We start from the raw sequence: 27,935 nt of genomic DNA on the forward strand, positions 1-27,935 counted from the left end.
GGATTTTTTATTTAAATTAATAGAAAAGATGCAATTTGGAGATGGTTTTACAAGAATAATTAGGGCAATTTATGGAGAGCAAACAGCAGAGATTATAATTAATGGTAGCTTAACAGAATCTTTTAAGATTGTGAAAGGAACAAGACAGGGATGTCCTTTATCACCATTATTGTTTATTTTAACTCTAGAACCATTACTGGATAAAATACGAGAAGTAAAGGAGATAGAGGGAATTAAAGTTAGACAACATGAATATAAACTGAGAGCTTTTGCAGATGACCTGGTGATTACTTTAACAAACCCTATAAATTCTAGTATATCTTTGTTGGAAATAATTGATTGATATGGGAAGGTTTCAGGGTTTAAGGTAAATCAGAAAAAGACAAAAGTGATAATAAAAAATATGGCCAGACAACAGAAAGAAAAATTAGAGGAAATAACAGGATTTGAAATTGTAAAGAAGGTTAAATATTTAGGGGTTTATATTACATCGTCAAATGTGAAATTGTATAAGAATAACTATGAGGTTTTATTGGAAAAAGTTCAGAAGGAATTGATTGTTTGGAAAAAATTGCAATTATCATTGCTGGGGAGAATAGCTGCTATTAAAATGAATGTTTTACCTAGATTTTTATTCCTCTTTCAGATGATACCAATAATTAAGAAAGATAAGAATCTTGAGGAATGGCAGATGGGAATTAACAAATTTATATGGGAAGGTAAAAAAGCTAGGGTTAAAATGAAAATAATTCAAGATTCTCGGGAAAGGGGAGGTTTAAAAATGTCCAATTTTAAATTATACTATGAAGCAGCTGCTCTCTCTGCAATAAGTGATTGGTTTAATTTAACGGAGGAAAGAATTCTGAATATAGAAGGTTATGACTTGCTATATGGATGGCATGCATATTTAATTTATGACAAAAAAGTGGATAAGGCCTTTAAAAATCATGTGTTAAGAACTGCTCTTCATGTGTTTGGAAAAAATACTCTTATAAACTAAATTATAAGGTTCCTATGTGGGCAAGTCCTAGACATACAATAGAGAATATAAATATAGAACAGAATCAGGAAATGATTACATATAAAGATCTTTTGTATACTGAAAGAGGTAATTTACAATTAAAATCTTTGCACGTACTAAAAGAAGAAGGGAAAAATTATACTTGGTTTCAATATGAGCAACTATGTGCTAGATGGAAGGAAGATCAAAAAATTGGTATAGAGCAGAACGAGGGAAATTTGGTAAAGCAAATTAGAAATCAGTCTCAGGAGCATATAAAGAGATTGTATAATGTGTTACTTGAAATAGATTCTGAAAGGGACTTGGTAAAGGACTGTATGATAAAGTGGGCACAAAATTTTCAGGAGCCAATATTATTGACTCAGGTTGACTCAGCCTTCCACCCTTTATAAGGTAGGTAAAATGAGGACCCAGATTGTTGGGGGGGCAATAAGTTGACTTTGTAAAAAATATACAAATAGAATGAGACTATTGCCTTATACATTGTAAGCCGCCCTGAGTCTTCGGAGAAGGGCGGGGTATAAATGTAAAAAAAAATTTAAAAAAAAATTGGAAACTTGGGAAAAATTTGGGTTAGAAATGTTAAATTCATGCAGGCACAGAATTTGAGGGAAAATTTTTATAAAATGTTTTATAGATGGCATTTAGATCCTAAGAAATTATCGTGTATGTATCCAGATATGCAAGCAAAATGTTGGAGATATAATTGTGATGACGCTACATATTTTCATATTTGGTGGACTTGTAAGGATATAAAGGTCTTTTGGATAAAAATTGGGTGGATTTTACAAAATGTTTTGAAAAAGAAGAAAGTTCCTGCCGCAATTTTTCCTGTTGGGAATTATTACGGACTGTACAGTAATTGAGACTAAATTGATTTAAATCTAATAACAGCAGCAAGATTACTAATAGGACAGTATTGGAAGAAAAAAGAAGTACCTACAATAGAAGAATGGATATTGAAAGTTGCCAATTTGGCTGAGATGGCGAAAATATCAGCCTTTTTGAAAGACAATATGCAAGAAAGATACTTAAAGGAATGGAAAAAATGGATTGACTATATTCAAAGTAGATATCAGACTAAGAGTTATTAGACTGCTTTTGAATGATTATGATGTATTATTCTTGATTGTTTTCGGGGGAAGTTAGGAACTGATGAGAATTGTAGGAGTATAATTAAGTTGGGATGAAAATTTTTTAGCATATGTTTGTTTTATTTTTAACTATACCTTGTGCTCGTTCCGGGAAGCCGGGGGGGGGGTTGTGAAGGAGGGGAGGGAGGGGAGGAAGGGGAAATTTTCTGTAAAACTTTTTGAATAAAAAAAAAATTGGTTTCAGAAAAAAAATGTCTTATAACTTACAACATCTCCACTGCAAAAACATATGGACTACCAACCTTGATCAAGGAAAAGCAATAGATGCAATCTACATAGACTTCTGCAAAGCTTTTGATTCAGTAGTACATGATAAACTTCTCCTAAAACTAAAATCCTACGGCATTTCGGGACCTCTTCACAATTGGATAAATGCCTTCCTATCAAACAGACAACAAGTGGTCAAAATTGGCAACGCTCTATCAAATCCTGTTCCTGTCAAAAGTGGTGTTCCTCAAGGTAGTGTTCTTGGACCAACGCTCTTCATACTATACATAAATGATCTCTGTGACCTTATCTCAAGTTATTGTGTTCTCTTTGCTGACGATGTCGAACTATTTAATACCACTAACAATACTTCTACCCTTCAAGAAGACCTTGACTTTGTTTCTGATTGGTCTAAAACTTGGCAACTCCAAATCTCAACCAGCAATTACTCAGTCTTACATATTGGAAAAAAGAACCCTATCAACAAGTACAAGCTTGATGGTCATTACCTTACTGATGACCCCCACCCTGTCAAAGATCTTGGATTTTTCATATCAAATGACCTAAATGCCAAAGCCCACTGCAACTACATAGCAAAAAAGGCTCTAAGAGTTGTAAACCTAATTTTACGCAGTTTCTTTTCCAAAAACTCTACACGACTAACTAGAGCATACAAAACATTTGCCAGACCTATTCTTGAATACAGCTCATCCGTCTGGAACCCATACCATATCTCTGACATTAATACAATCGAACGCTTCCAGAAATATTTTACTAGAAGAGTTCTTCGCTCCTCCGAAAACAACAAAATACCTTATACCACCAGACTTGAAATCCTGGGATTAGAAAACTTAGAACTCCGCCGACTTCGACATGACCTGTGTTTAACCCACAAAATCATCTATTGCAATATCCTTCCTGTAAAAGACTACTTCAGCTTCAATTGCAATAATACAATAGCAAACAATAGATTCAAACTTAATGTCAACTGCTTCAAACTTGATTGCAGAAAATATGACTTCTGTAACAGAGTTGTTAACGCTTGGAATTCATTACCTGACTCCATAGTCTCTACTCAAAATCCCAAAATCTTCAACCAAAAACTGTCTACTATTGACCTCACCCCATTCCTAAGAGGACTATAAGGGGCGTGCATAAGAGCACAAAAGTGCCTACCTGTACTCAGTAGCTGCACTCTAGCTACTGAAAACAAATTGCACACATAGAAGACAGATAGAGAGAAGCTTGGAGTGGAGGCTGACACTACCGTTCCTGTCCTATTGTTCCCTTCATTATATCAAATTAATATAGCTGTTGCATACTTTTACTTATATATATATATATATTTCTTTTATGGTGTGTTTTTTTATGTCGATGTTTGTGTGTACTGTTGTGACAAAATGAAATAAATAAATAAATAAATAAAATAGTTGCTTGCTTGATTTTGTAAGCCAAATATCACTAGGTTGCTGCTAGCTAGGAGGGAGAGGGGAAGAGTGGCTTGTCCAGAGTCACTGTTATAACTTTAAAAAAGCCAACTATGATCTCATAGACAATGAACTCTCAGCCGTGGTGTTGAGGATTCTGTTTGAAGCTGCTTGCAAAAGGACTTATTTTTCACCCAAGCAACCTTTAAGAAAGAAAAGAACTGAAAACATTGGGGAAGATGAGGTAAGGATCATCGGGTAGTAAAATCCCCCTTCACCCGCCGCTGCCGCTGCCGCTGCCGCCGCCACCCCACCGCCACCCCCACCTTACCGTCATCGCTGTCGCTATTCTCCAGGCCTCAAAAAAATCAAAAAATCACAAAAGAAAGGAAGTTTTTTTTAAAAAAAAGATTGAGAGAGAGAGCGTAGAGAGCTCCCACATAGAGCAAGCACAGAGAGCGCAAAGAGGCTGAAAGAGAGAAAGTTAGAGCACGGAGAAAGACGGCCACCTTACTCCAATCCAAGGAGCCGCCCAGAAATACTTTTTAAAGGGATACTTTTAAAGAGGTACTTTTTAAAGAGAGTGAGAGAGATCATCTTCCCAGAGAGACTCCAACGTGATAGAAAAATCCTCAGCGTGTGAGAGATATCCCCAGCATATGAAAGATCTCAGTAACGTATGTGAGAAAAATCCCCAGTGTGTGAGAGAGATTGCCAGATCATCAGATTGTTTTCCCAGCATATAATCAGAACAGTGCTTCATCCCCAACTCCAAGACAAAACTTCTTGGAAACGCTCCATTCAACTCACTCAGATTTAAATCTACCATCATTGTAAAAAATCCTCCCACCGGCGCTACCTTAAAACGCTCCTTTCCTTTAAGGCTACCTTTAAAAAGCTCCATTCAACTCACTTAGATTTAAATCTACCATCAGTGTAAAAAACCCTCCCACGTAGCTACAGTAAACAGCTAATTGTCTTCTAAACAAAGGAGAGTTTCGGCTGTTCCTGAAAACTGCAAAAGCAGGCTTTTTCTAAAAACCCTCCAACCGGAAGAAAACAGAAAACAGACTGTTTTAGCCGCAAACTTTTAAAACTTAACTTTTTCAGTATAATTAATTGACATCCTAAATTGCCTAGCCAATTCTGTTTCCCAGGAAAGATTGGAGAGTGAAACTTTCCCAGGAAAGATTGAGGAGAAAAACTTCCCCTACCAGCTGAGTAAGCCCCTGGAAGACCAGGTGGGAAGATCAGAGAATTTAAAAAGTAGCAGACAAAATTAATTATTTATTTATTTATTATTTATTTTATTTGATTTTTATACCGCCCTTCTCCCGAAGGACTCAGGGCGGTGTACAGGCATAATAAAACCAACAATACAATATACAAATTTAAAATACGATTTAAAAAACTTATTTTAAATTAGCCCAATGATTAAAATTTACCATACTAAAAAACCCCGTTTAAAATTAATAAATTTAAACAATAAAATCCCATTTTAAGCCAGCCCCGCGCGGATAAAAAGATGAGTCTTGAGTTCGCGACGAAATGTCCGAAGGTCGGGTATTTGGCGAAACCCGGGAAGCTCGTTCCAGAGTGTGGAGCCCCACAGAGAAGGCCCTTCCCTGGGGCCGCCAGCCGACATTGTCTGGCGGACGGCACCCTGAGAAGTCCCTCTCTATGGGAGCGTACGGGTCGGTGGGAGGCATGTGGTAACAGCAGGCGGTCCCGTAAGTACCCAGGTCCTAAGCCATGGAGCGATTTAAAGGTCATAACCAACACCTTAAAGTGCACCCGAAGGCCACAGGCAGCCAGTGCAGTCTGCGCAGGAGGCGGTGTTACATGGGAGCTACGCGTAGCTCCTCTATAACCCGCGCAGCTGCATTCTGACTAACTGAAGCCTCTGAGCGCACTTCAAGGGAGCCCCATGTAGAGAGCATTACAGTAATCCAAGCGAGAGGTAACGAGCGCATGAGTGACTGTGCATAAGGCATCCCGATCAAGGAAGGGGCGCAACTGCCGAACCAGGCGAACCTGGTGGAAGGCCCTCCTGGAGACGGCCGTCAAATGGTCTTCAAACGACAGCCGATCATCCAGGAGGACCCCCAAGTTGCGCACCCTATCCTTTGGGGCCAGTAACTCGCCTCCAACAGCCAGCCGCGGCTGCAGCTGACTGAATCGGGGTGCCAGCATCCACAGCCACTCCGTCTTGGAGGGATTAAGCTTGAGCCTGTTTCTCCCCATCCAGACCCGTACAGCTTCCAAACACCGGGACAGCACTTCGACAACTTCATTGGGGTGGTCCGGGTGGAAAAGTACAGCTGGGTGTCGTCAGCGTACTGCTGGTATCTCACCCGAAACCACTGATGATCTCACCCAACGGCTTCATGTAGATGTTGAACAGCAGGCGAGAGAATCGACCCTGTGGGACCCCACAAGTGAGGCCCCTCGCGGTCGACCTCTGCCCCCCTGTCAACACCGTCTGCGACCGGTCAGAGAGATAGGAGGAGAACCACCGATATACGGTGCCTCCCACTCCCAATCCCCCCAACCGGCGCAGCAGGATACCATGATCGATGGTATCGAACGCCGCTGAGAGGTCTAATAGGACCAGGGCAGAGGAATATCCCCTGTCCCTGGCCCTCCAGAGATCATCCACCAATGCGACCAAAGCTGTCTCCGTGCTGTATCCGGGTCGGAAGCCGGACTGGAACGGGTCTAGATAGACATCTTCATCCAGGTGTTGGGGCAGCTGCCGCGCCACGGCCCCCCCTACAACCTTCGCAACAAAGCGAAGGTTGGAGACTGGACGATAATTACCCAAAATAGCTGGGTCCAAAGAGGGCTTCTTAAGGAGGGGTCTCACCACCGCCTCTTTCAAGGCGGCAGGGAAAACCCCGTCCAACAAAGAAGCGTTGATAATCCTCTGGAGCCAGCCTCGTGTCACCGCCTGAGTGGCCAGTACCAGCCAGGAAGGACACGGGTCCAGTAAACATGTCGTGCCGTGAAGCCTCCCCAACAACCTGTCCACGTCCTCCGGAGCCACAGGGTCAAACTCATCCCAAATGTGCTCAACAAGACGTGCCTCCTCTCCTCGCTTGGATCATCCCAAATTCGGTCCAGACCGTCCCTCAGCTGAGCGATTTTATCGTATAGATAACCACTAAACTCCTCGGCTCGTCCTGCAAGGGTCATCCCGCACCTCCTGATGTAGGAGAGAGCGGGTCACCCGAAACAGGGCGGCCGGGCGGTTATCTGCCGACGCAATGAGGGTGGAGGCGTAGGAGCGCCTCGCTTCCCTCATTGCCACTAGGTAGGTCCTAGAATAGGTCCTAACTAGTGTACGATCAGCCGGAGCGACTGGACCTCCAGGTGCTCTCTAGGCGTCTTCTCCGGCGTTTCATCTCCTCAGCCCCTCGGAGAACCAAGGGCGGACGAGATCTCGCCGGGTCAGAGGCCGCAAAGGCGCGACACGGTCCAGGGCCCCGGCCGCCTGCCCCCAGGCCACGACCAGTTCCTCAGTCGTGCCGTGGGCCAGAACCTCAGGGAATGCCCCAAGCTCCGTCTGGAACCTCTCAGGGTCCATCAGGCGCCTGGGACGGAACCACCGTATAGGTTCCGTCTCCCTGCGGTGGTGAATGGCGGTTCGAAGTCTAGGCGAAGGAGAAATGATCCGACCATGACATTGGTTCTGTTACTAAATCATCTAATACCAGATCATTTAACCACTGTCCAGAGATATAAATCAGTTCCAGCATGCCTCCCCCCATGTGCGTAGGGCCATCATTTACTCGAATCAGGTCCAAGGCCGTCATGGAAGCCTGGAACTCCCCGGCTGCCGTCGATGGCAAGGCAACTGATGGCAGTTGAAATCCCCATGACTATAAGTCTGGGGTCTCAACCGCCACAGCAGCCAGTACCTCCAACAGCTCGGGCAGGGCTGTGGTCACGCAGCAAGGAGCCAGGTACGCGATCAACAAGCCCAACTGATTCCTATGGCCCCACCTCACATAGAGGGATTCACAGCCGCAATCTGAGGAACAGTGGCCTCCTCGGCTCTAGATCTTCCTTAATAACAACCGCCACCCCCCCACCCCTACCTTGGGTCCTCGGTTGATGAAATGCTCGGAAACCTGGAGGGCACAACTCAACAAGGGGCACCCCCCCCCTCCGGGCCCAACCAGGTCTCCGTAATGCCCATAAGGTCCGCGGACTTCTGAATAAGATCGCAGATCAGGGGAGCTATATTAGCCACGGACCGGGCATTACATAACATCAACCGAAGATCCAAGCTCTGAGGGTCATGGCCTCCTGAGGAACGGGTAGGAACTGAGGGGCCGGAGCACGTGATCGCCTTCAAACATCGAACACGTGCTCCCAGGTCTCGTCTGGCCCTCCGCCATATCTGCCTCTCCCACTAACCACACAGATGGAACCACAATTGTCATCTGGAACATCACCCTCCCCCTAAACCTTCGGACCTATTAACCCTCCGCCGCAAACACGCGCAGTGACTGGCCCCACCCTCGGCGGGCTACCCCCAACACCCACCCTTTCCCTCCCCCCCCTAAAATTCCCCTTAAAATCCCCCGATAAAAAACGACTAAAAGAGTTCATTAAAAATCCCCTAAGCCTCCTAGATTTCGCATGCCATCTCTCGGGGTTCCAAAACCCGTCCTCAAGATATGCCCTCGATAATGTGGAGGGCCAAACCTGCGAGAGAGGGGAGTCTCGCAGGGCAAGAAGGTCTGCGGTTGAAAATCTTCGCATAAGTAAATAAAAGTACATAAGGTCAGCAGTCCATCCAGGCCGGTCAAAATGTCAAGGTGTTATTGTAGCGCGGTTATTATAGCAAGGTTAGGCTCCCTGGCTGGCGAGATGAACCGTGGACTTCCAGGGCTCCATGGGGCCGTTATTCTGCCCTCAAACCCAAACGGTCCCACTTGCCCCAGGTACAGATGACTAGCCATTCTCCATCAAGTCAGTCAATTGGTGTTAAAGTCAATATGGGCCTTGATGTCAGGGACTCCATACCCAGTTGCTCCAGGCCTGATTGAACAGTCCAAGGCCGAGCTGCCGAGGGTCTAAAAGAGGGCCAGCCACACCTCCGAGTCCTCCTCCGAGGGGCGAAACCCTCCAGATGGCAACATCTGGCCCTCCACCACTACCACTCAGCGATCGATCTTCTCGTCTCTCCTCCTCCCTGGCATTGATGGAAAGACCATTCTCAGGCATTGATCGAAAACCCTCAGTCCCTGGGAGTGGGGGGACTGCCCGCCGTCGCTGCCATCGCCGCCGATACCCGGAAGCCAAGCGCGGTCGCCGTGGTCATCACCCCAGCCAGAGGCCCAGCAAGGCCCCGACAGAAGTCCGAAGGATAAGCCGAGGAAGACGCCAGGCTCCAAGGGAGAGAAGTCCGGCCAAGTCCCATCCAGCACTGTTGGAAAAAAAGGCCCCTAGCCCCTGGGGGGGCCGCCGCCGCCACCGCCGCCAGACCCAAAGGCCCGCAGCGCCCGCCACGGCCACGGCCACCGCCCCAAGGAAGGTGGGGAGACGCCGAGGGAGCTGCCGGGCCGCCGAGGGGGCCACTGAGCCACCGCAGGGCCGCCGTAGGACCGCAGAGCCGCCATTGGGCCGTCACTGGGCCGCCGATCTTCCCGCAGGCCCAGGCAGACCGTAGCCAAAAACGCCAAGGGCAGAGTCGCCGGGGGAGAGCCGCCGAGTCAGGGCAGAGCCGCCACCGAGAAACATCAGAAGAGCCACCAGGGGAGCCGCCAAGCCGCTGGGCCTACCGCCAAACAGCCACCGCCCCGGGGAGACGCTGAGGAAAACCGCCGAGCCTGCCGCCGAGCCTATCAGCTGTTCCGAGGCTCGCGGAATAAATCGATTTAAACTTAACGTTAACCGCTTCAATCTTGATTGCAGAAAATATGACTTCTGTAACAGAGTTATTAATACTTGGAATACACTACCTGACTCTTTGGTCTCTTCTCAAAATCCCCAAAGCTTTAACCAAAAACTGTCTACTATTGACCTCACCCCATTCCTAAGAGGTCTGTAAGGGGTGTGCATAAGAGCACAAATGTGCCTACCATTCCTGTCCTATTGTTTCCTTTCATTATATTCAATTAATATAGTTATTACATACTTATATGCTTATATATTATATAGTTATTTTCATGCTTATGTTTATATATACTGTTGTGACAAAATAAATAAATAAATAAATAAATAAATATAAATAAATAAATAAATAAATAAATAAATAAAATCTTGATTGGCAAATTCTATTCTCTGGCTGTAATACTGCTGAAGACCATTACAACATTTTCTTGCTTGAAGTCAAAAGAATCATTAAACTTTATGTGCCACTAATATCCCACAAAACCAGAAAAAATAAACTACCAATATCAATAAGGAAATTACAATCCAGAAAAAAATCTCTTTGGCGAAAAAACAAAACTATGTAACTAATTTCAAAAACCAATAAATTTATGCCAATAAAGACTGAATGTACCAATTATCACACCAAGCAAGAAGAAAACCTTCTACGCACAAAATCCATCCGTGCCTTCTATAATTTTTTAAACAACAAACTTAAAGTCTCGAGATCCATCCCACCTCTAAAAGGACCAAACAGCAAAGACTGTATTGACAAACCCATTAAAGGCAATCTGTTTAACACGTTCTTCAGCTCAGTCTTTGTAAACAACAACAACACACAACCAATATTTCCCAGCCATACTACAGACAATTACAATGATTATGGTGATCTTATACATATTGATTTTACAGAAGACAATGTTGAAAAGGCACTACACAATCTAAAACCATCTCTATCTATTGGACTTGATGGACTATGTGCATACTTCTTTAAAAAGCTTTCCACTGCAATTACAGAACCTCTAAGCATAATTTTTTAAAAATCTTTCAGTACCAGCACCTTGCCCTACCAATGGTCACAAGCCATACTTATCTTCAAAAAGGGAGACCCTAGCCTAGTTGAAAATTACAGACCAATCTCTTTATGTTGCGTCACCTGCAAAGATGGAATCAACCATCAACCAATCCATTACCCTCCACTTAGAGACAAACAACCTACTTTCTATCAAACAATTTGGTTTCCGAAAAAAATTATCCTGTAATCTACAACTACTACATTGCAAAAACATATGGACTACACAACTTGATCAGGGCAAAGCAATAGATGCAGTTTACATAGACTTCTCTAAAGCTTTTGATTCGATGGTACACAACAAATTACTTCTAAAACTAAAATCCTATGGCATTTCTGGACTCCTAAATAATGGATAGCTGCCTTCCTGTCAAACAGACAAGTGGTCAAAATAGGAAACGCTCTATCAAATCCTGTACCTGTTAATAGTGGTGTTCCACAAGGCAGTGTTTTAGGTCCAACACTCTTCATACTTTACATGAATGACCTTTGCGATCATATTAAAAACAACTGTGTTCTCTTCACTCTCTTCTAATTGTATGCCCTGGGGGATCTCAGAGGCTGCTTTGAATTCGTCTTGCTATCACCCCTTTTCAATAAAAGATTCCTTTTGAAATGCCAAGTTTCAGAAGTCTTTACTTTCTTGAATAAGGGGGAGAGGCTGGACCTTACAATACCATAATAGTAATGGGAAACTTTAACTACTCTGATATCATGATATATGATGAGCCAAGGTGGCACAATGCTTAGAGTGCAGTACTGCAGGCTACTTCTGCTGACTGCAATTTGGCAGTTCAAATCTCACCAGGTTCAAGGTTGACTCAGCCTTCCATCATTCTGAGATGGGTAAAATGAGGACCCAAATTGTTAGGGGCAATATGCTAACTCTGCAAGCGCTAAGTACTATTGTCAGAAAAGTATTATTTGCCTAACTAGTTTGCCAGGCAATATATAAACTAACTATGTATGTTTGTAGAAAGGCATGATATTGCTTTAAGGCTGTGCTGCATCATGCAAGCATCCTGATTGGTTGAGCTCTGTAGCCAATGTATAAAAGGACTACTAAATTATGGCTTGTTTGGGGAATCTTCAGAGACGCTACAGCATTGTAACCTAATGACATGCTGCAACTGTATTAGAGCTTTATGATCATTGTTTGATCATGGCTAGTTACTGATTCCTCAAGATATGACTGTTGTGTATTGAACTGAACCAAACTGAAAGAAGACCTTGTTTGTTTTACAAGTCTACTTTGGTAAGAAGACTGACCGACTGACTGACTTTATATGTGTATGACCTGGAATTGTTTTTGGACTATGACTTTGCCTTTTCCCTAAAAGTAAAGGAATATCAAACCCCAGTTTGTCTGCAAGTGACTGTTATTGTATACAACCAGTCTCAGTCATTTTCATGTGTAGGGTACTCTGCTCAACAGTCCACAATCTTGGTTGTGAACCCAAATTACCCTTAACAACTATTGTTATTGCTATCAACTGGGAAACAAACTCTGCAACGAATGGAATATCAAACAAGTGCAAAGAAGAGCAACTAAGATGATTAAAGACCTGGAGACTAAAGCATATGAAGAATGGTTGCAGGATTTGGGTTTGGCTAGTCTAGAGAAACATGGGGGGACATGATAGTGGTTATTCCACTATTTGAGAGACTGCCACAAAGAGGAGGGGGTCAACTTATTTTCCAAAGCACCAGAGGGCAGGAAAAGAACAATGGATGGAAACTAATCAAGGAGAGAAGCAACCTGGAACTAAGGAGAAACTTCCTAACAGTGAGGACAACTAACCAGTGGAACAGCTTGCCTTCAGAAGTTGTGGGTGCTTCATCACTGGTGGTTTTTAAAAAGAGACTGGACAGTCATTTGTCTGAAATAGTATAGAGTCTCCTGATTGAGCAGGGGGCTGGATTAGAAGATCTCCAAGGTCCCTTCCTGTTCTATTCTATTCTATTCTATTCTATTCTATTCTATTCTATTCTATTCTATTCTATTCTATTCTATTGTAGCAGGAGCAAATTTCCATTCTTCTCTTAAGGGAAAAAAATAGAACTGATTGATTTTAAATGCTAGACACGAGAAGACAAGAGGAAAAAGAGGAAGACATAATATATGGGCAAGCCATCATCAGAAGAGAGGATTTTGTCAAGGACTGAAGCACAGCCAGGGAAGGAGCTTCTAGGAAGAAGGGAAAGGTAAGTAGAAAGGAATGAAGAAAAAAAAAATACAAAGAGATTCAGATGCACCAGCAGAAGTTAGAAAATGAAAATGTATGAACATTTCTAAAGGAAGTTAGAGGAAAGCCTTTCCATGATCTGAAAGTAATGGCTATATTTTTGTCCATACCAAGTACTAGATGCACGGTTTGTAAATGCTGCATAGGAATGGTCTGCTTTCTTGTACACCAACTGCTGGGCATAACCTGAAAAGGGACAAGATAGAAAGAGCTGTGAAATTTAGCTCCAGCCATACAAAATCACATTCGCATCCAGACTGGCATCCAAAACAGTTTTATGCTCTTCTTTCTTTGCTGTGTGTCTCATTGGAGCTGCTTTTCCTTTGCACAATTGTTTTGATTTGTGTTCTGGTCTCAGTGTAAAACCATCCCACCAGGGGTGAAATCTAAAAGTTTTCCCTACAGGTTCTGTGGGTGTGGCTTAATTGGTGGGCGTGGCTTGGTGGTCAGATGACTGGGTGGGCGTGGCCAATAACAATAAATAATAAAAATAATAAACAAAGTATACAAAACAATAAGAGGTACCAAAAACCTCTTATTACATACATACACACCACAAAACACAACTGACTCGCACACAATGTAAAAGCAGCTGCACTTCATCCAAAATGGCCCCTGCAACAAGCAGGAACCTCACACAGCCACAAAAAGCTCAAAAACCAACTTTCACACTTTACACACACACAACACAACACAGCTGACTCTCTCTCATACACACACAAAATGCCACATACAGCTTTGTGAGATTTTGTGTGTTTGTGTAGTTAAAGTGAAACACTACAGAAACACACCAAATCTCAAAAAGCTGCACAAATATTTTATTTTATTATTTTATTTTATTTATATTTTTTAGATCAGGGGTCTCCAACCTTAGTAACTTTAAGGTTTGTGGAATTCAATTCCCAGAGTTCCTCAGCCAGCAACCCAGGCAGATTGAGTTGCTCACTGAGGAAATGGATTGCAGGCAGGCAGATTCTGTTGCTAGCTGACGCAACTGATGTAAAGCATGGCTTTGCCAGCCCGAAAGTAGCAGTAATTAGGTAAGTAGGGAGGGGGGATTGGTTGGGCATGGGTGGGGGCTATTGTAAGAGGCTGTTAAAAATGATTTTAAAAGCCTGTGATGATTAGGCAACTCATCTGGGATTGCCAGAGGAAAAAAAGATTTTAAAAGCTCCTCTGACGATCCCAGCTGAAGTTCCCTCATCACAGCCCAGAACCTCTTAAAATAATTGTGTTTTTGGGGGGGGGGGATTTTTTATTTTCCATAATAATTCCCACAATTTGACCAGTGTACAATACAATCACTTATCCAACAATCAATCCTATACTCAAATTATACTCAATCAGGGCTGCTCGACCGCCACTCCTCCTTAATCCTTTCTTCCTTCTCATCCTTCTTCAACTTTCCCCACCATCCTTCTCCTCGCTTTCCTACTTCCCCACCTCTTTCCCACTTCTCACTACCATCCTTTCTAACCTCTATCTTCTCCTTCTTCTTCTTCTCCTATCCTTTCTTCTCCTCCTTCTTTCCTACCTACCCACCTGCCTACCTACTTTCTTCCTTCTTTACTCCTCTTTCCTTACCCTTTCCCTTCGGGAGTGGTTACCGAGCAGTCCCGACTTTACACCATTCCAACTTATTTAATTCTACCATTATTCCTGTACAATGGCAACCAATCAATTTATAGTCTTCCCCTTCCCCCCCACATTTCCCCCCCCCCCCGAGACTTCCCAGAACAGAATACAGGGTATTGTAACTAACAAACATAATCTAAAATATAACATAAAACATATTCCATTTCACACCATCACACTATCAATTCCCTTCTTTCTTAAACTAATACATAACAATTCCTAACTTCACTCAAAAACTAATCGATATTTTTTAATCTGATACTTATTTTGAATATAATCAATCCACTTCCTCCATTCCAAAATATATTTTTCTTGTGTACAGTCTTTCAAGTAGGCAGAAATTTTTGCCATTTCTGCTAAATTTGATACTTTACTAATCCATTCTCCAATTGTAGGTAAGTCTTCTTTCTTCCAATATTGTGCAATCAATAGTCTTGCAGCAGTTATTAAGTTCAAAATCAGTTTTGTCTCTATAACAGTGCAATCTGGAATTATTCCTAATAAAAAGAACTGTGGAACAAACTTGATCTTCTTTTTCAAAATGTTCTGCATAATCCACCATATTTTAATCCAAAAGGCTTTAACTTTTTTGCAAGTCCACCATATATGATAAAAGGTAGCATCCTCACAATCACATCTCCAACATTTTGCTTTCACATTTGGATACATACATGAAAGTTTTTTAGGATCTAAATGCCATCTATAAAACATTTTAGCTTAATCCCTCCAAGACGGAGTGGCTGTGGATGCCGGCACCCCGATTCAGTCAGCTGCAGCCGCGGCTGACTGTTGGAGGCGAGTTATTGGCCCCAAAGGATAGGGTGCGCAACTTAGGTGTCCTCCTGGATGAACGGCTGTCGTTTGAAGATCATTTGACGGCCGTCTCCAGGGGGGCCTTCCACCAGGTTCGCCTGGTTCGGCAGTTGCGCCCCTTCCTTGATTGGGATGCCTTGTGCACGGTCACTCATGCACTCGTTACCTCTCGCCTGGATTATTGTAATGCTCTCTACATGGGGCTCCCCTTGAAGTGCACTCGGAGGCTTCAGTTAGTCCAGAATGCAGCTGTGCGGGTGATAGAGGGAGCTCCGCGTAGCTCCCATATAACACCGCTCCTGCGCAGACTACACTGGCTGCCTGTGGCCTTTCGAGTGCGCTTTAAGGTGCTGGTTACGACCTTTAAAGTGCTCCATGGCTTAGGGCCTGGGTACTTACGAGACCGCCTGCTGTTACCACATGCCTCCCACCGACCCGTACGCTCTCACAGAGAGGGACTTCTCAGGGTGCCGTCCGCCAAGCAATGTCGGCTGGCGGCCCCCAGGGGAAGGTCCTTCTCTGTGGGGGCTCCCACACTCTGGAACGAACTTCCCCCGGGTTTACGCCAAATACCTGACCTTCGGACATTCCGTCGCGAACTGAAGACGCATCTTTTTATTTGCGCGGGGCTGTCTTAAATTGAATTTTATCTTTTATCAATTTTTAAACGGGGTTTTTAGTATGGAAATTTTTTAATTTTAGGCTAATTTAAATAAGTTTTTTAAATGGTATTTTAATCTGTATATTGTATTGTTTTATCTTGCCTGTACACCGCCCTGAGTCCTTCGGGAGAAGGGCGGTATAAAAATCAAATAAATAAAATAAATAAATAAAATTTTATAAAAATTTTCTCTTAAATTTTGTGCTTGCGTGAATTTAACATTCCTCACCCAAATTTTTCCCCATGTTTCTAACATTATAGGTTGTTGAAAATTTTGTGCCCATTTTACCATACAATCTTTAACCAACTCCATTTCTGAATCAATTTCAACCAATACATTATATAATCTCTTTATATGCTGTTGACCTTGATCTTTTATTTGTTTTACCAAATTATCATCACTTTGCCTTATACCAATTTTCTGATCTATTTTCCATCTAGATTGCAATTGTCCATACTGGAACCATATATAATTTCTCCCTTCATCCCTCAATTTCTCCCTAGATTTTAACTGTAATTCCCCTTTTTCCATAGTCAAAAGCTCTTTGTAAGTGATAACCTCCATTTTTTGTAATATATTTATATTCTCTATCATATGTCTGGGGATGGTCCATATTGGTATCTTTCCATCTAACTTATATTGATATTTTTTCCAAACCCTCAACAAAGCACTTCTGACCATATTATTCTTAAATGTCTTATCAATTTTCTTGTCATATATTACATATGCATGCCATCCATATAACAAACCATAACCTTCTATATTCAAAATCCTTTCCTCTGTTAAATTAATCCAATCAGAAATTAAAGCTAAAACAACTGCATCATAGTACAATTTCAAGTTAGGCATTTTTAAACCCCCTCTTTCCCTATCATCTTGTATTATTTTTAACTTTATCCTCGGTTTTTTATCCTTCCATACAAAATTATTAATCCCTTTTTGCCATTCTTGTAAATTTGCATCTTTCTTCAATATTGGAATCATTTGAAACAAAAATAAAAATCTAGGCAAAACATTCATTTTTATAGCAGCCACTCTTCCCAACAATGATAATTGTAACTTCTTCCATTTCTCCATTTCTTTAATTACTTTTCCCCACAATACCTCATAATTATTTTTATATAATTTTACATTCGATGCTGTAATATATACTCCTAAGTATTTAACCTTTTTAACTACTTCATATCCAGTTATTCTTTCTAGTTCTTCCCTCTGATGTGTATTCATATTTTTAATTATCATTTTTGTCTTCTGTTGATTCACTTTAAACCCAGATACCTTACTATACTGATCAATTGTCTCCATCAGATATACAGCTGAATGTATTGGTTGAGATAAGAAACAACCAGATCATCTGCAAACGCTCTTAATTTATAATCTTGATTTTTAATTCTAATTCCTTTTATTCGATCTAAACCACGTATCTTACTCAATAATATTTCCAAAGTTAGAATGAATAATAATGGTGACAAGGGACATCCTTGTCTAGTCCCTTTCTCAATCTTGAAAGATTCTGTTAATCCACCATTTACTATTATTTGAGCTGTTTGCTTTTGATATATAGCCTTAATTGCTTGAATAAAATAATCCCCAAATTGCATTTTTTCTATTACTTTAAACAAAAACTGCCAATCCAATCTATCAAAAGCTTTTTCCGCATCCAAAAAGAAAAATGCTGCTGAGACCTGGCTGTTTCTTTCCAAATATTCAAGTAAATTTACAATTTGTCTCATATTATATCTCATCTGTCTCCCCTTAATAAATCCTGTTTGATCATTATGAATTAATTGAGTCATCAGTGGCATCAATCTATTCGCTAATATCTTAGCAAATATCTTATAATCAGTATTTAAAAGCGATATTGGCCTATAATTCTCTGGTTTAATACCATCTCGATCTTCTTTAGGTATTAATGAGATAAAAGCTGTCCTCCATGAAGGAGGAGCTTCTCCTCCCCTTTGTATTCTATTAAATAACTCCTTAAGTGGTACAATCATCTCATTTTGTAAATTTTTATAATAAGTAGTTGTCAAACCATCTGTACCTGGTGCTTTATTCGCTTTAAGCTGCTTAATTGCAAACACTATTTCCTCTGAAGAAATTAATTGATTCAACTCTTCCCTTTGATCTACTGTAATTTCTAAGATACTGTGGTCCTGTAAATATCTATCTATATCTTTATCATTAATCACATCTCTAAAATATAACTTAGTATAATATTCTAAAAAAGCTTTTTAATCAAATTTTGCTGATATACTTCCTTACCTCTATATTCTATTTTATCAATTATACGTCATTTCTGTTTCTTTCTTAATAAATATGCTAACCACCTTCCAGGTTTATTAGAATTATTAAACAAATTGTGTTTTGCATATTGTAAATTAGTTGCTACCTGATCTGCCATTAGCATATTAAATTGACCTCTTAATATATTTATTGACTCTTTTATTTTACTATCTCCTGGATTACATACCAATAACTGCTCCTTCCTTTTAATTTCCTCTTCTAATTCTTTTCGCCTTTTGTGCAGTCTATTTCTATATTTATTATTCATCTCTAACAAAATTCCCCTCATATAAGCTTTGCTGGTGTCCCAAACTATCTCTATAGGTGTCCCTTTATCCATGTTTAAAGAAAAAAATTCCTTCATTAGAGTTTTACATTCATTTACATTTTGTTCATATTTAAACAAGTTCTCATTCATCCTCCACGACCTCCTGGCCTCTTTTTCCCAATCTAGCTCAATCCAAACTATGATCAGACAAAGTTCTAGAACAAATTTTTGTCTTCTTCACTCTGAAAAACAAATCATTAGTAATTAAAATAAAATCGATCCTAGAAAAAGATTGATGTCTGTCAGAAAAAAATGTAAAATCTCTCTCTTTTTCATTGCGTTCTCGCCATACATCTCTCAATTCTAAATCTTCCATCAAATCAAAGAAGGCCTTTGGCAGTTTTACACGATTGGAAATATTTCTAAGACTTCTTTTATCTTTCTGGATATCCATCACTCCATTCCAATCACCCATTAATATATAAATTTTATAATCCCAAGATGTTATTCTTTTATGTAAAAACTTATAAAATTTTTCTTGTTGTTGATTTGGTGCATAAACTCCTATTAAAAGTATTTTTCTCTCCTCCAATAAAAGTTCAATAGCAATATATCTTCCTTGATTATCCGCCTCAATTAATGTTGCAGATAAATTACTCTTTATATAAACAACTAGTCCATTCTTCTTTTCTGTAGCAGATGCAACAAAATGTATTCCCAATTTTGAATTTATCAAATATTTCTGATCTAATGTTCTAATATGTGTTTCTTGTAAACATACAATGTCATTTTTAAATTGCTTCAAATAATGAAATATCTTTCTTCTCTTTTGTGGTGAGTTTAATCCATTAACATTCCAAGATAAAAGTCTAATTGCCATTATCAGTAATCGGAAACTTTTGAAGCACCAGCCGCAAATCATATCTTTCTTTGGGCCTTGCTCCTCCCACTGTTTCCGTCTTTGTAATGGCAGATTGAGCCTGTTGAGCCTTTTCTTCTTGTTCCTTGCGTTTGACAGCCACTCTTGTCATCCTCGGCTCTTTTGGAATCTCTGATCCCATCTTAGACACATCCAACGCTTGTAAAAGGTCTTCTTCCATTACTATCACTTCTTTTTCTTTAATTTCGCCTTCCTTTCTCCTACCATCCGGAGATGGTGGACTTCCAGCTTTAAGCACATAAGCATAAAACTCTCGTGGTTTACTGACTGTATTAAGACGATGTGCTTTCCCTTCATAGTAAACTATTATACCAGTTGGGATGTCCCATCTATACTCAATCTGACGTTTTTTAAGTTCATTCACCAAAAAAGCAAACTCCTTCCTACCTCTCAACATTTTTGGGGGAATTTCCTTTAGTATTAAAATATCTTGGCCAGCCGCTTGAATCTTGTCTCCTTTAAAAGAAGCTTGTAAAATCTCATTTCTCACTGTTCTAGTAGTAAAATAAATAACAATGTCTCTCGGAAGATTTCTTTGTCTTGCTATCCAGGAATTCACACGATAAATTTTATCAATATGAAAAGCCACATCTGCTGGCCGAACTGCCAAAATCTCTGCAAAGGCCTCAGAAAAAATTTGCTTCAAATTCTCATGTTTACATTCTTTTAGGCCACGTATTCGTAAAGCAAGTGCCATAGCTCTATATTGTACCAAAACAATTTCATCATCAACTTTATCCATTTTACTTTGAACTGCCTCAATCTTATTTTCCAATTTTAAATTAACTTTCTTTATTTCTTCTACTTCCTGCTCCAGTAAAATCACATTTGATGCCAGACCCTATACTGCTGACACCAAACCTTCTTTGACTTCTTTATTTCCAATTTGAATTTCTAACATCTGTTTTTTCATCTCTGACATTTCTTCTGTAATTAATTTAAACTTATCTTCTATCTGGGAAGTTTGCCAATTCATAGCATCGTTAAGAGATTCTTTCATAAAATCTTTCAGATTATCCTGAAGTGCTTCCAAATTTAGTGATTTTGTATCTGCTGTATGTGCTGGAGAGACTCCCAGTGTTGATGTTCCTGGGGTTTTTGTAACAGTTGACGTTAATTGTTTTGCTGCCATCTCTTAAAATTTCTCTTTAACTTAATGTTACGTATAAATCTTCTAAGACTTTTTTTTTAAAAAAACAGTCTCAGTATCTCTTCTCCCTTCTCATTACAATGTTTTAAAAAATCTCCAGCTGGCCTTCAGCAATAAACAGCAGACAGTGAGAATTGTAACACTTTCGTTTTCAACTGCGTAGCTCATTAAAGAACAACCGCCATTTTCGCTTTGAAGTCAAATCCAAAACTTAAAAAAAAAATAACAGGGAATTGATTAATTACTTGCTTTTATAATTAGAGCTCTCCTGTTTCTGTTCAGTCCGGTATTTTCTTCTTTAAGATAAAATTGGTCCTGGCAGTCGGTCGTGGCAATTAGGTCTGCCGAAGCAGGAAGAAAAGCCTCAGATCTGGAGCACTTTGAAGTTCTGAGGGGGCTTAACCCTTCGAGCCCCCTGGTGTCTTCCAGGAGCTCTAGGGAAGCTCTACCTCTGCTTCTTTTGCTCACCTCCTCTTCTTCGCCCGAAGAGGGGGAATTTCGAACCGCTGGGCAGCTGATTGTCGCTGTCTTAGCAGTCCAACACGATCCAGAGGTTGGTGACCAAAAAGATCACCTCCGTTGCCAACAGAGCCAACCAGGAAGTTAAAATAATTGTTCTTCGGCTGGGATCGCCAGAGGAGCCTTTTAAAACCTTTTTTTTACAACCTCTTCGGCTGAAGAGCTTGTTTAAAAAAAAGAGTTTAAAAGGTTCTGATGATCCAAGCCGAGCCGTGGGATCATCAAAGGCTTTTTTTTTTACTTTTAAAGGCATATTTTCGGCTGAAAAAAAAACCTGCTTTTAAAAGTAAAAAAAAAAACCCTCTGATGATGGCTCGGCTCAGCAGAGGCAGGGGGCGGGGCCAGGGATTTTTGCTACCGCTTCTCCGAACCGCCAGCCACCATCGCTATCGGATCAGGTGATGAGATTCTGAAAGCAAGCAACCTTCACAAGAACAACAAAAGGAGCTGAAGACTGCTGTCCTCTATGCCTGAAAAACAAGCATTTGACAGCAGAACAATACTTCTAAACTCATTACAAAAGAGATGAAAATGTCTTTCCTTTGATAGAATATTGTGATAATTCCATGGGTCCATATTTAAATATTTCTCAGCAGTTACTATGACTACTCCAGACTAAAGAAGTGATATCCTTAGCTACGCTAGCAGAAACCTACCTTGTGAAAAAATAATAAGAACCCTGCCATACATTTAAGAACACTTGGGTTCTTGACTTCTGTGGGTATTACATTTGTTCATTTTAGGAATGAATGAATCTCACATTTCCATCCTGTGAAGAAAACAAATCTGGAGACAACTTGCCCTTACCAGTCATGATTTGTTTGACAGCTTCAGGTCTGCGATTTATGTCGAGAGTCTCCCACTGCTCTGTTGTGTCCAGGTAGTAGGTGGCAATAACTGGTGCAGTCATGCGGATCATATTTTGTTCCCCACAGCCATAAGGAGTGATAATGAGATGGCTGAGTTTACTTCCATCAATTGAGTTTTCAATAGTCTCAGCCACAAGGTCACCTGAACTTAAAAAAATTGTCAAACATCTGTAGAAGCTGGGTAGTTTGCTTTAAGCTTCAATATCTTTATGACAAAATGATTCATCTAATTTGGCTTCCAACTCTACTATTCTTTAGAACATTGAGCCTGAGGTAATTAGAACTAATTAGAAGCTTTATTAACTAATTTATTTAATTCAGTTTTGAGATTTCTGTTCTCCTTAGCAATTCAGGATGGCTTACCATTAAAAAGGAGAAATAAAATGTATAGAAAAAAACATAGCTGACCAGAAGATTAACTCAATACTGGTAGAAAACCAAATTTTTACAGGGGCTCCACAAGAAAAACCACCAATTTCTTAAATGATTTTTTAAATGTCAGTAGTGTTACACCTGCATGGATCTGGGGGAGGATGTTATTCCAGACTGCAGGCACTGCAATAAAGAAAGAACGCTTCTTAGGTTTCACAAGATTACACTGTTTAAACCAGGGGTCCCCAACCTTTCAGACCTCAGGAACCAATAAATTCATAATTTTAAATCCTATGAACCACTAATATGATCTGCCTAATGACCTGCTGGGTGGGCGTGGCCAGGTGGTCATGTGACTGGGTGGGAGTGGCCAACTCAATGTCACTCACATCGATGGGCGCCTCACCAGCCTCTACTCACCCCTCCCCTCCCAGCCTCCCTGCCTGCACTCCCTGCCTGCACTCCTTAGGGCCCCAACAGAAAGCAGTTGTTGGAGCTAAGCAGCCCCCATGAGAAAGAGTTGGCAAAATAGCTCAGCTCAAATTGGATCTGACCAAGAAGGAGGCTCAGCAGAAGCACCTCACTGAGGACTATGAGCATACATAGGCTTTCCAAGCACTGTGGATGTGCAAGGCCAGGTACTGGTGCCTGGAGGCTCAGCGGGCTGAGATGATCAGCCAGTCCCAGGCCATGATGCCGGCCCACTGGAACGAGCCCCTCTGGCTCCTTGCCACCAGCGGCACGTTCCCCCAGCCTTTGCCCAAAGCCCCACACCAGGAGGCTGAAGCAGACCCCAGGTCAGAATTTCTGCCCCCCTCCAACCCACACAAAAAGACCCCAAAGGGGGAGACTCTTTGCAACAACACAAGCGTTCATTGCACGTATCCATCTCTGGGGCTGTAGTTTGAGGACCCCTGATTTAGTGCAATAGAAAAAATGCAAATAATTTTTCTGCGGGCCACCAAAATTTTCTCATGGACCACCAGTTGGTGACTGCTGGTTTAAACAACAGGACCTGGAGCACACCCACTTGGTCTGATTTCATCAGATGGGTAAAAGTAATAAGCTTAACTGCTGGAAGTGGGACAGATCCAGGGGTGAAATCTACTTATCTTCCTTACCGGTTCGGAAGTGCATGTGCCCTGTGTGCACATCATGTGCGTATGCCAACTCTCTGTGCATGCACAAACCCTTCTGCACATACGCAGAGGGTAAAAAACTGGTTACTTGCTGGTTAAAACCAGGAAGTAATGATGACTGGGTGGGTGGGTGGAGCCTCAAGCCGCCATCGCTGCCGGTTCGGCTGAACCTGTCTGAACCGGGAGCATTTCACCCCTGGACAGATCCATTGTACTTGTGAACCCTATAAGGAAGGCTCAGATCTACATTTCCATCTATTCATGAATGGAAGGACAGGGAGATATTGTCTTATCCAGGAGTCCATCTCCAGCACCAGTGAATTTTAGCAAGAATTGGGCTTGTGACTATTTTATTTTCTCTGTTTAACAGATGTAGAAGCCTGGATTTCAAATAACTAATTATTACCTTGAACACTAATCCTGGTTTCTATTTCTGTGTCAGGCACCTTGTCATCTAATTTATTGGCTTTGACCAATTGTTCCTGTGTTCCACCTGAAAAATGAAAATGAAGAAAATTACAGGGGAAAAAATACAAGTTATTTCCACATTAGGTTCCTCTTCTGCATTGTTTCTAATAATCAACTGTAAATGGCATTCAATACAATTACCTTAATAGGCACTTAATAGGAAGGAACATAACTTTTGAAAAGTAAAATAACTTTTATTTTAAACTGTCGTGATAAAAAGATCCTCTCCTTTCCCTAGAAACAATAAAGCATGTGGGTGAAAGGACTTTGCCATCTGCAGGACTTAGTAAAAGGTATAATGGGAATTAATGAGTAAGAATGAGAGTTACTCACCGATTCCTTTTGCACGTGGGTCCAGTTCAATAACAGTCACAATATCTTTCCGTATCCCTTCAGGCTGTTACAGAAAAAGATACCAGAACAATCTCTTATGGGAATCTCATTGCAAATAAAAGTATCACACACAAAAGCAACAAGGACATCATAAGAGCAATTACAAAATACAAAGACTCCCCTGTAGCATCTCTTAGAAATGTAGTAAAATATTCAGTAATAGAATTGGTGCTCGGATGCACAATAGGAAAAGTCTTAGGTCAGCTTCATATCTTCTACTGAGAAATCAATATGGCCCTCTATTAAGGATTAATTTATATTTATCCTGTAAGCCCTGAGCTTCATTACGGATGGCGGGGAACAAGAATGTCTTGGTCACTCAAGATGTTCTTACTGTACTGCCTTCCATGCTTTCTTCCTCCCCAGTAACAGCTGCTGTATGTTGTCTGTGTAGCCTGATTCTCACAGAGTGATAGTCCACATATCAGATGAAGTTTAGATAATAAACTTAGTTTAGGGCCTCTGGTGGCTCTACAGACTAATGCAGTCTGTTATTAACACAGCTGCTTGCAATTACTGCAAGTTCAAGTCCCACCAGGCTGACTCAGGTTGACTCAGGTCAACCCACAAGGTTGACTCAGCCTTCCATCCTTTATAAGGTAGGTAAAATGAGGACCCAGATTGTTGGGGGCAATAAAAGTTGACTTTGTATATAATATACAAATGGATGAGACTATTGCTTAACACAATGTAAGCCGCCCTGAGTCTTCGGAGAAGGGCGGGATATAAATTCTAAATAAATAAATAAATAAATATTATTTTATTTTTATTTATTTTATTTTTTAGATTTTTATACCGCCCTTCTCCCGAAGGACTCAGGGCGGTTCACAGCCAAAATAAAACAGGAATAATGTACATAATAAAAACAATTATTAAAAATCTTATTCAATATCAGGCCAAATTAAAAACTATTTAAAACCATAAAAAACCCAAATAATTTACATCAGAATATTAAAAACTGCTAAAAATTTCTAAGCCAGTCCTGCGCGAATAAATAGATAAGTCTTCAACTCGTGGCGAAAGGTCCGAAGGTCAGGTAGTTGACGGAGTCCTGGGGGAAGTTCATTCCAGAGGGTGGGAGCCCCCACAGAGAAGGCCCTTCCCCTGGGGGCCACCAGCCAACATTGTTTGGTGGACGGCACCCTGAGGATTTATTATGAAATAAATGTTCTTACTACATCAACTCAGAAAACTCAGATTGCCCAAGGTCTGCTGATACAGTTCTACAAAGGAATTATTGAGTCTGTCATTTATATCTCAATGACTACCTGGTTCGGCACAGCAACCAAACAGGACAGGACAGACTTCAACAGATAGGACAGCAGAAAAAAACAATCACAACCAGCCTTCCTTTCATTGAGGATCTGTATTTTATTTTATTTTTTATTTTATTTTATTTCTTTGTTTTGTCACACATTATATATAAGCATAAGCATGAAATAACTATACAATATATAAGCATATATATAAGCATAAGTATGTAATAACTATATTAATTTTTTTTATTTCATTTTGTCACAACAGTATACACAAACATCAACATAAAACACCACCACATCATAAAAGAAAAACATATATATAAGCAAAAGTATGCAACAACTATGTTAATTTGATATAATGAAAGGGAACAATAGGACAGGAACGGTAGGCACTTTTGTGTTCTTATGCACGCCCCTTACAGTCTTCTTAGGAATGGGGTGAGATCAATAGTAGACAGTTTTTGGTTGACGTTTTTGGGATTTTGAGTAGAGACTACAGAGTCTGGTAATGAGTTCCAAGTGTTAAAAACTCTGTTACAGAAGTCATATTTTCTGCAATCAAGTTTGAAGCGGTTGACATTAAGTTTCGATCTATTGTTTGCTCTTGTATTATTGCGATTGAAGCTGAAGTAGTCTTTTACAGGAAGGATATTGCAACAGATGATTCTGTGTGTTAAACACAGGTCATGTCGGAGTCGGCGGAGTTCTAAGTTTTCTAATCCCAGGATTTCAAGTCTGGTGGCATAAGGTATTTTGTTGTTTTTGGAGGAGCAAAGAACTCTTCTAGTAAAATATTTCTGGACGCGTTCGATTGTATTAATGTCAGAGATGTGGTATGGGTTCCAGACGGATGAGCTGTATTCAAGAATAGGTCTGGCAAATGTTTTGTATGCTCTGGTTAGTAGTGTATATTATATATTATAATATTATATATTGGATATAACAAAAGGAAACAATAGGACAGGAATGGTAGGCACGCTTGTGCTCTTATGCACGCCCCTTACAGACCCCTTAGGAATGGGGTGAGGTCAATAGTAGACAGTTTTTGGTTTAAGCTTTGGGGATTTTGGGAAGAGACCAGAGAGTCAGGTAGTGCATTCCAAGTATTAACAACTCTGTTACTGAAGTCATATTTTCTGCAATCAAGATTGGAGCGGTTAACATTAAACTTAAATCTCGTGAATGTTGCTATTGAAGCTGAAGTAGTCTTTGACAGGAAGGACATTGTAATAGATGAAGCTATGCAAGATTAGGTTTACAACTCTTAAAGCCTTTTTTGTGATGTAGTTGCAGTGGGCTTTGGCACTTAGATCATTGGATATGAAAACTCCAAGGTCTTTAACAGGGTGGGGGTCATCTGTAAGGTAATGTCCATCAAGCTTGTACTTAGTGTTTAGATTCTTTTTTCCAATGTGTAAGACAGAGCATTTGCTGGTTGAGATTTGGAGTTGCCATTCAGACAACTGGATTTGGAGTTAGACCATTCAGACACAAAGTCAAAGTCTTTTTGAAGGGTAGCTGTATTGTTGGTGGTGTTAAATAGTTTGACATCGTCAGCAAAGAAAACACAATTACTTGTAATATGGTCACAGAGATCATTAATATATTATATGAAGAATGTTGGTCCAAGAACACTGCCTTGGGGAACGCCACTTTTGACAGGAACAGGATTTGATAGAGCATTGTCAATTTTGACCACTTGTTGTCTGTTTGACAGGAAAGCTGTTATCCAATTGTGAAGAGATCCTGAGATGCCATAGGATTTTAGTTTTAGGAGAAGTTTTTCATGTACCACTGAGTCAACAGCTTTACAGAAGTCTATATAAATTGCATCTATTGCTTTGCCTTGATCAAGATTAGTAGTCCATATGTTTTTGCAGTGAAGAAGTTGTAAATTGCATAATAAATTTTTTCTGAAACCAAATTGTTTATTAGAGAGTAGGTTGTTTGTTTCTAGGTGGAGGGTAATGGATTGGTTGATATTGCATGAAGCAGAAGGAGGGCTGAGAAAATATCTACAGACCCCCTCTCATCCTGGACATAAACTGTTTAAACTTCTTCCCTAAAATGCCACTATAGAGCAGTGGATGCACCATCCCTGGACGTTTTAAAGATGTGATTGGGCAGACATTTGTGTGGAATGTTATAGGGT

The 27,935-nt window shown here is 40.7% G+C and overlaps 1 protein-coding gene across 1 annotated transcript in view; it reads right to left on the reverse strand.

Moving 5' to 3' along the window:
• LOC131192086 (complement C3-like) overlaps nucleotides 1-27,935 on the reverse strand; it is a 172,135-nt gene that overhangs the window by 63,583 nt on the left and 80,617 nt on the right. The window contains exons 22-25 of the mRNA XM_058170905.1: nucleotides 24,465-24,528; nucleotides 24,070-24,156; nucleotides 22,091-22,294; nucleotides 13,121-13,196 (exon numbers count right to left, since the gene is read on the reverse strand). Of these exons, the coding sequence (XP_058026888.1) occupies nucleotides 13,121-13,196; nucleotides 22,091-22,294; nucleotides 24,070-24,156; nucleotides 24,465-24,528 (431 nt within the window). The remainder of the gene's footprint in view (nucleotides 1-13,120; nucleotides 13,197-22,090; nucleotides 22,295-24,069; nucleotides 24,157-24,464; nucleotides 24,529-27,935) is intronic.

Source organism: Ahaetulla prasina, chromosome 2 (genome assembly GCF_028640845.1).
Source record: "Ahaetulla prasina isolate Xishuangbanna chromosome 2, ASM2864084v1, whole genome shotgun sequence".
Taxonomy (NCBI): domain Eukaryota; kingdom Metazoa; phylum Chordata; class Lepidosauria; order Squamata; family Colubridae; genus Ahaetulla; species Ahaetulla prasina.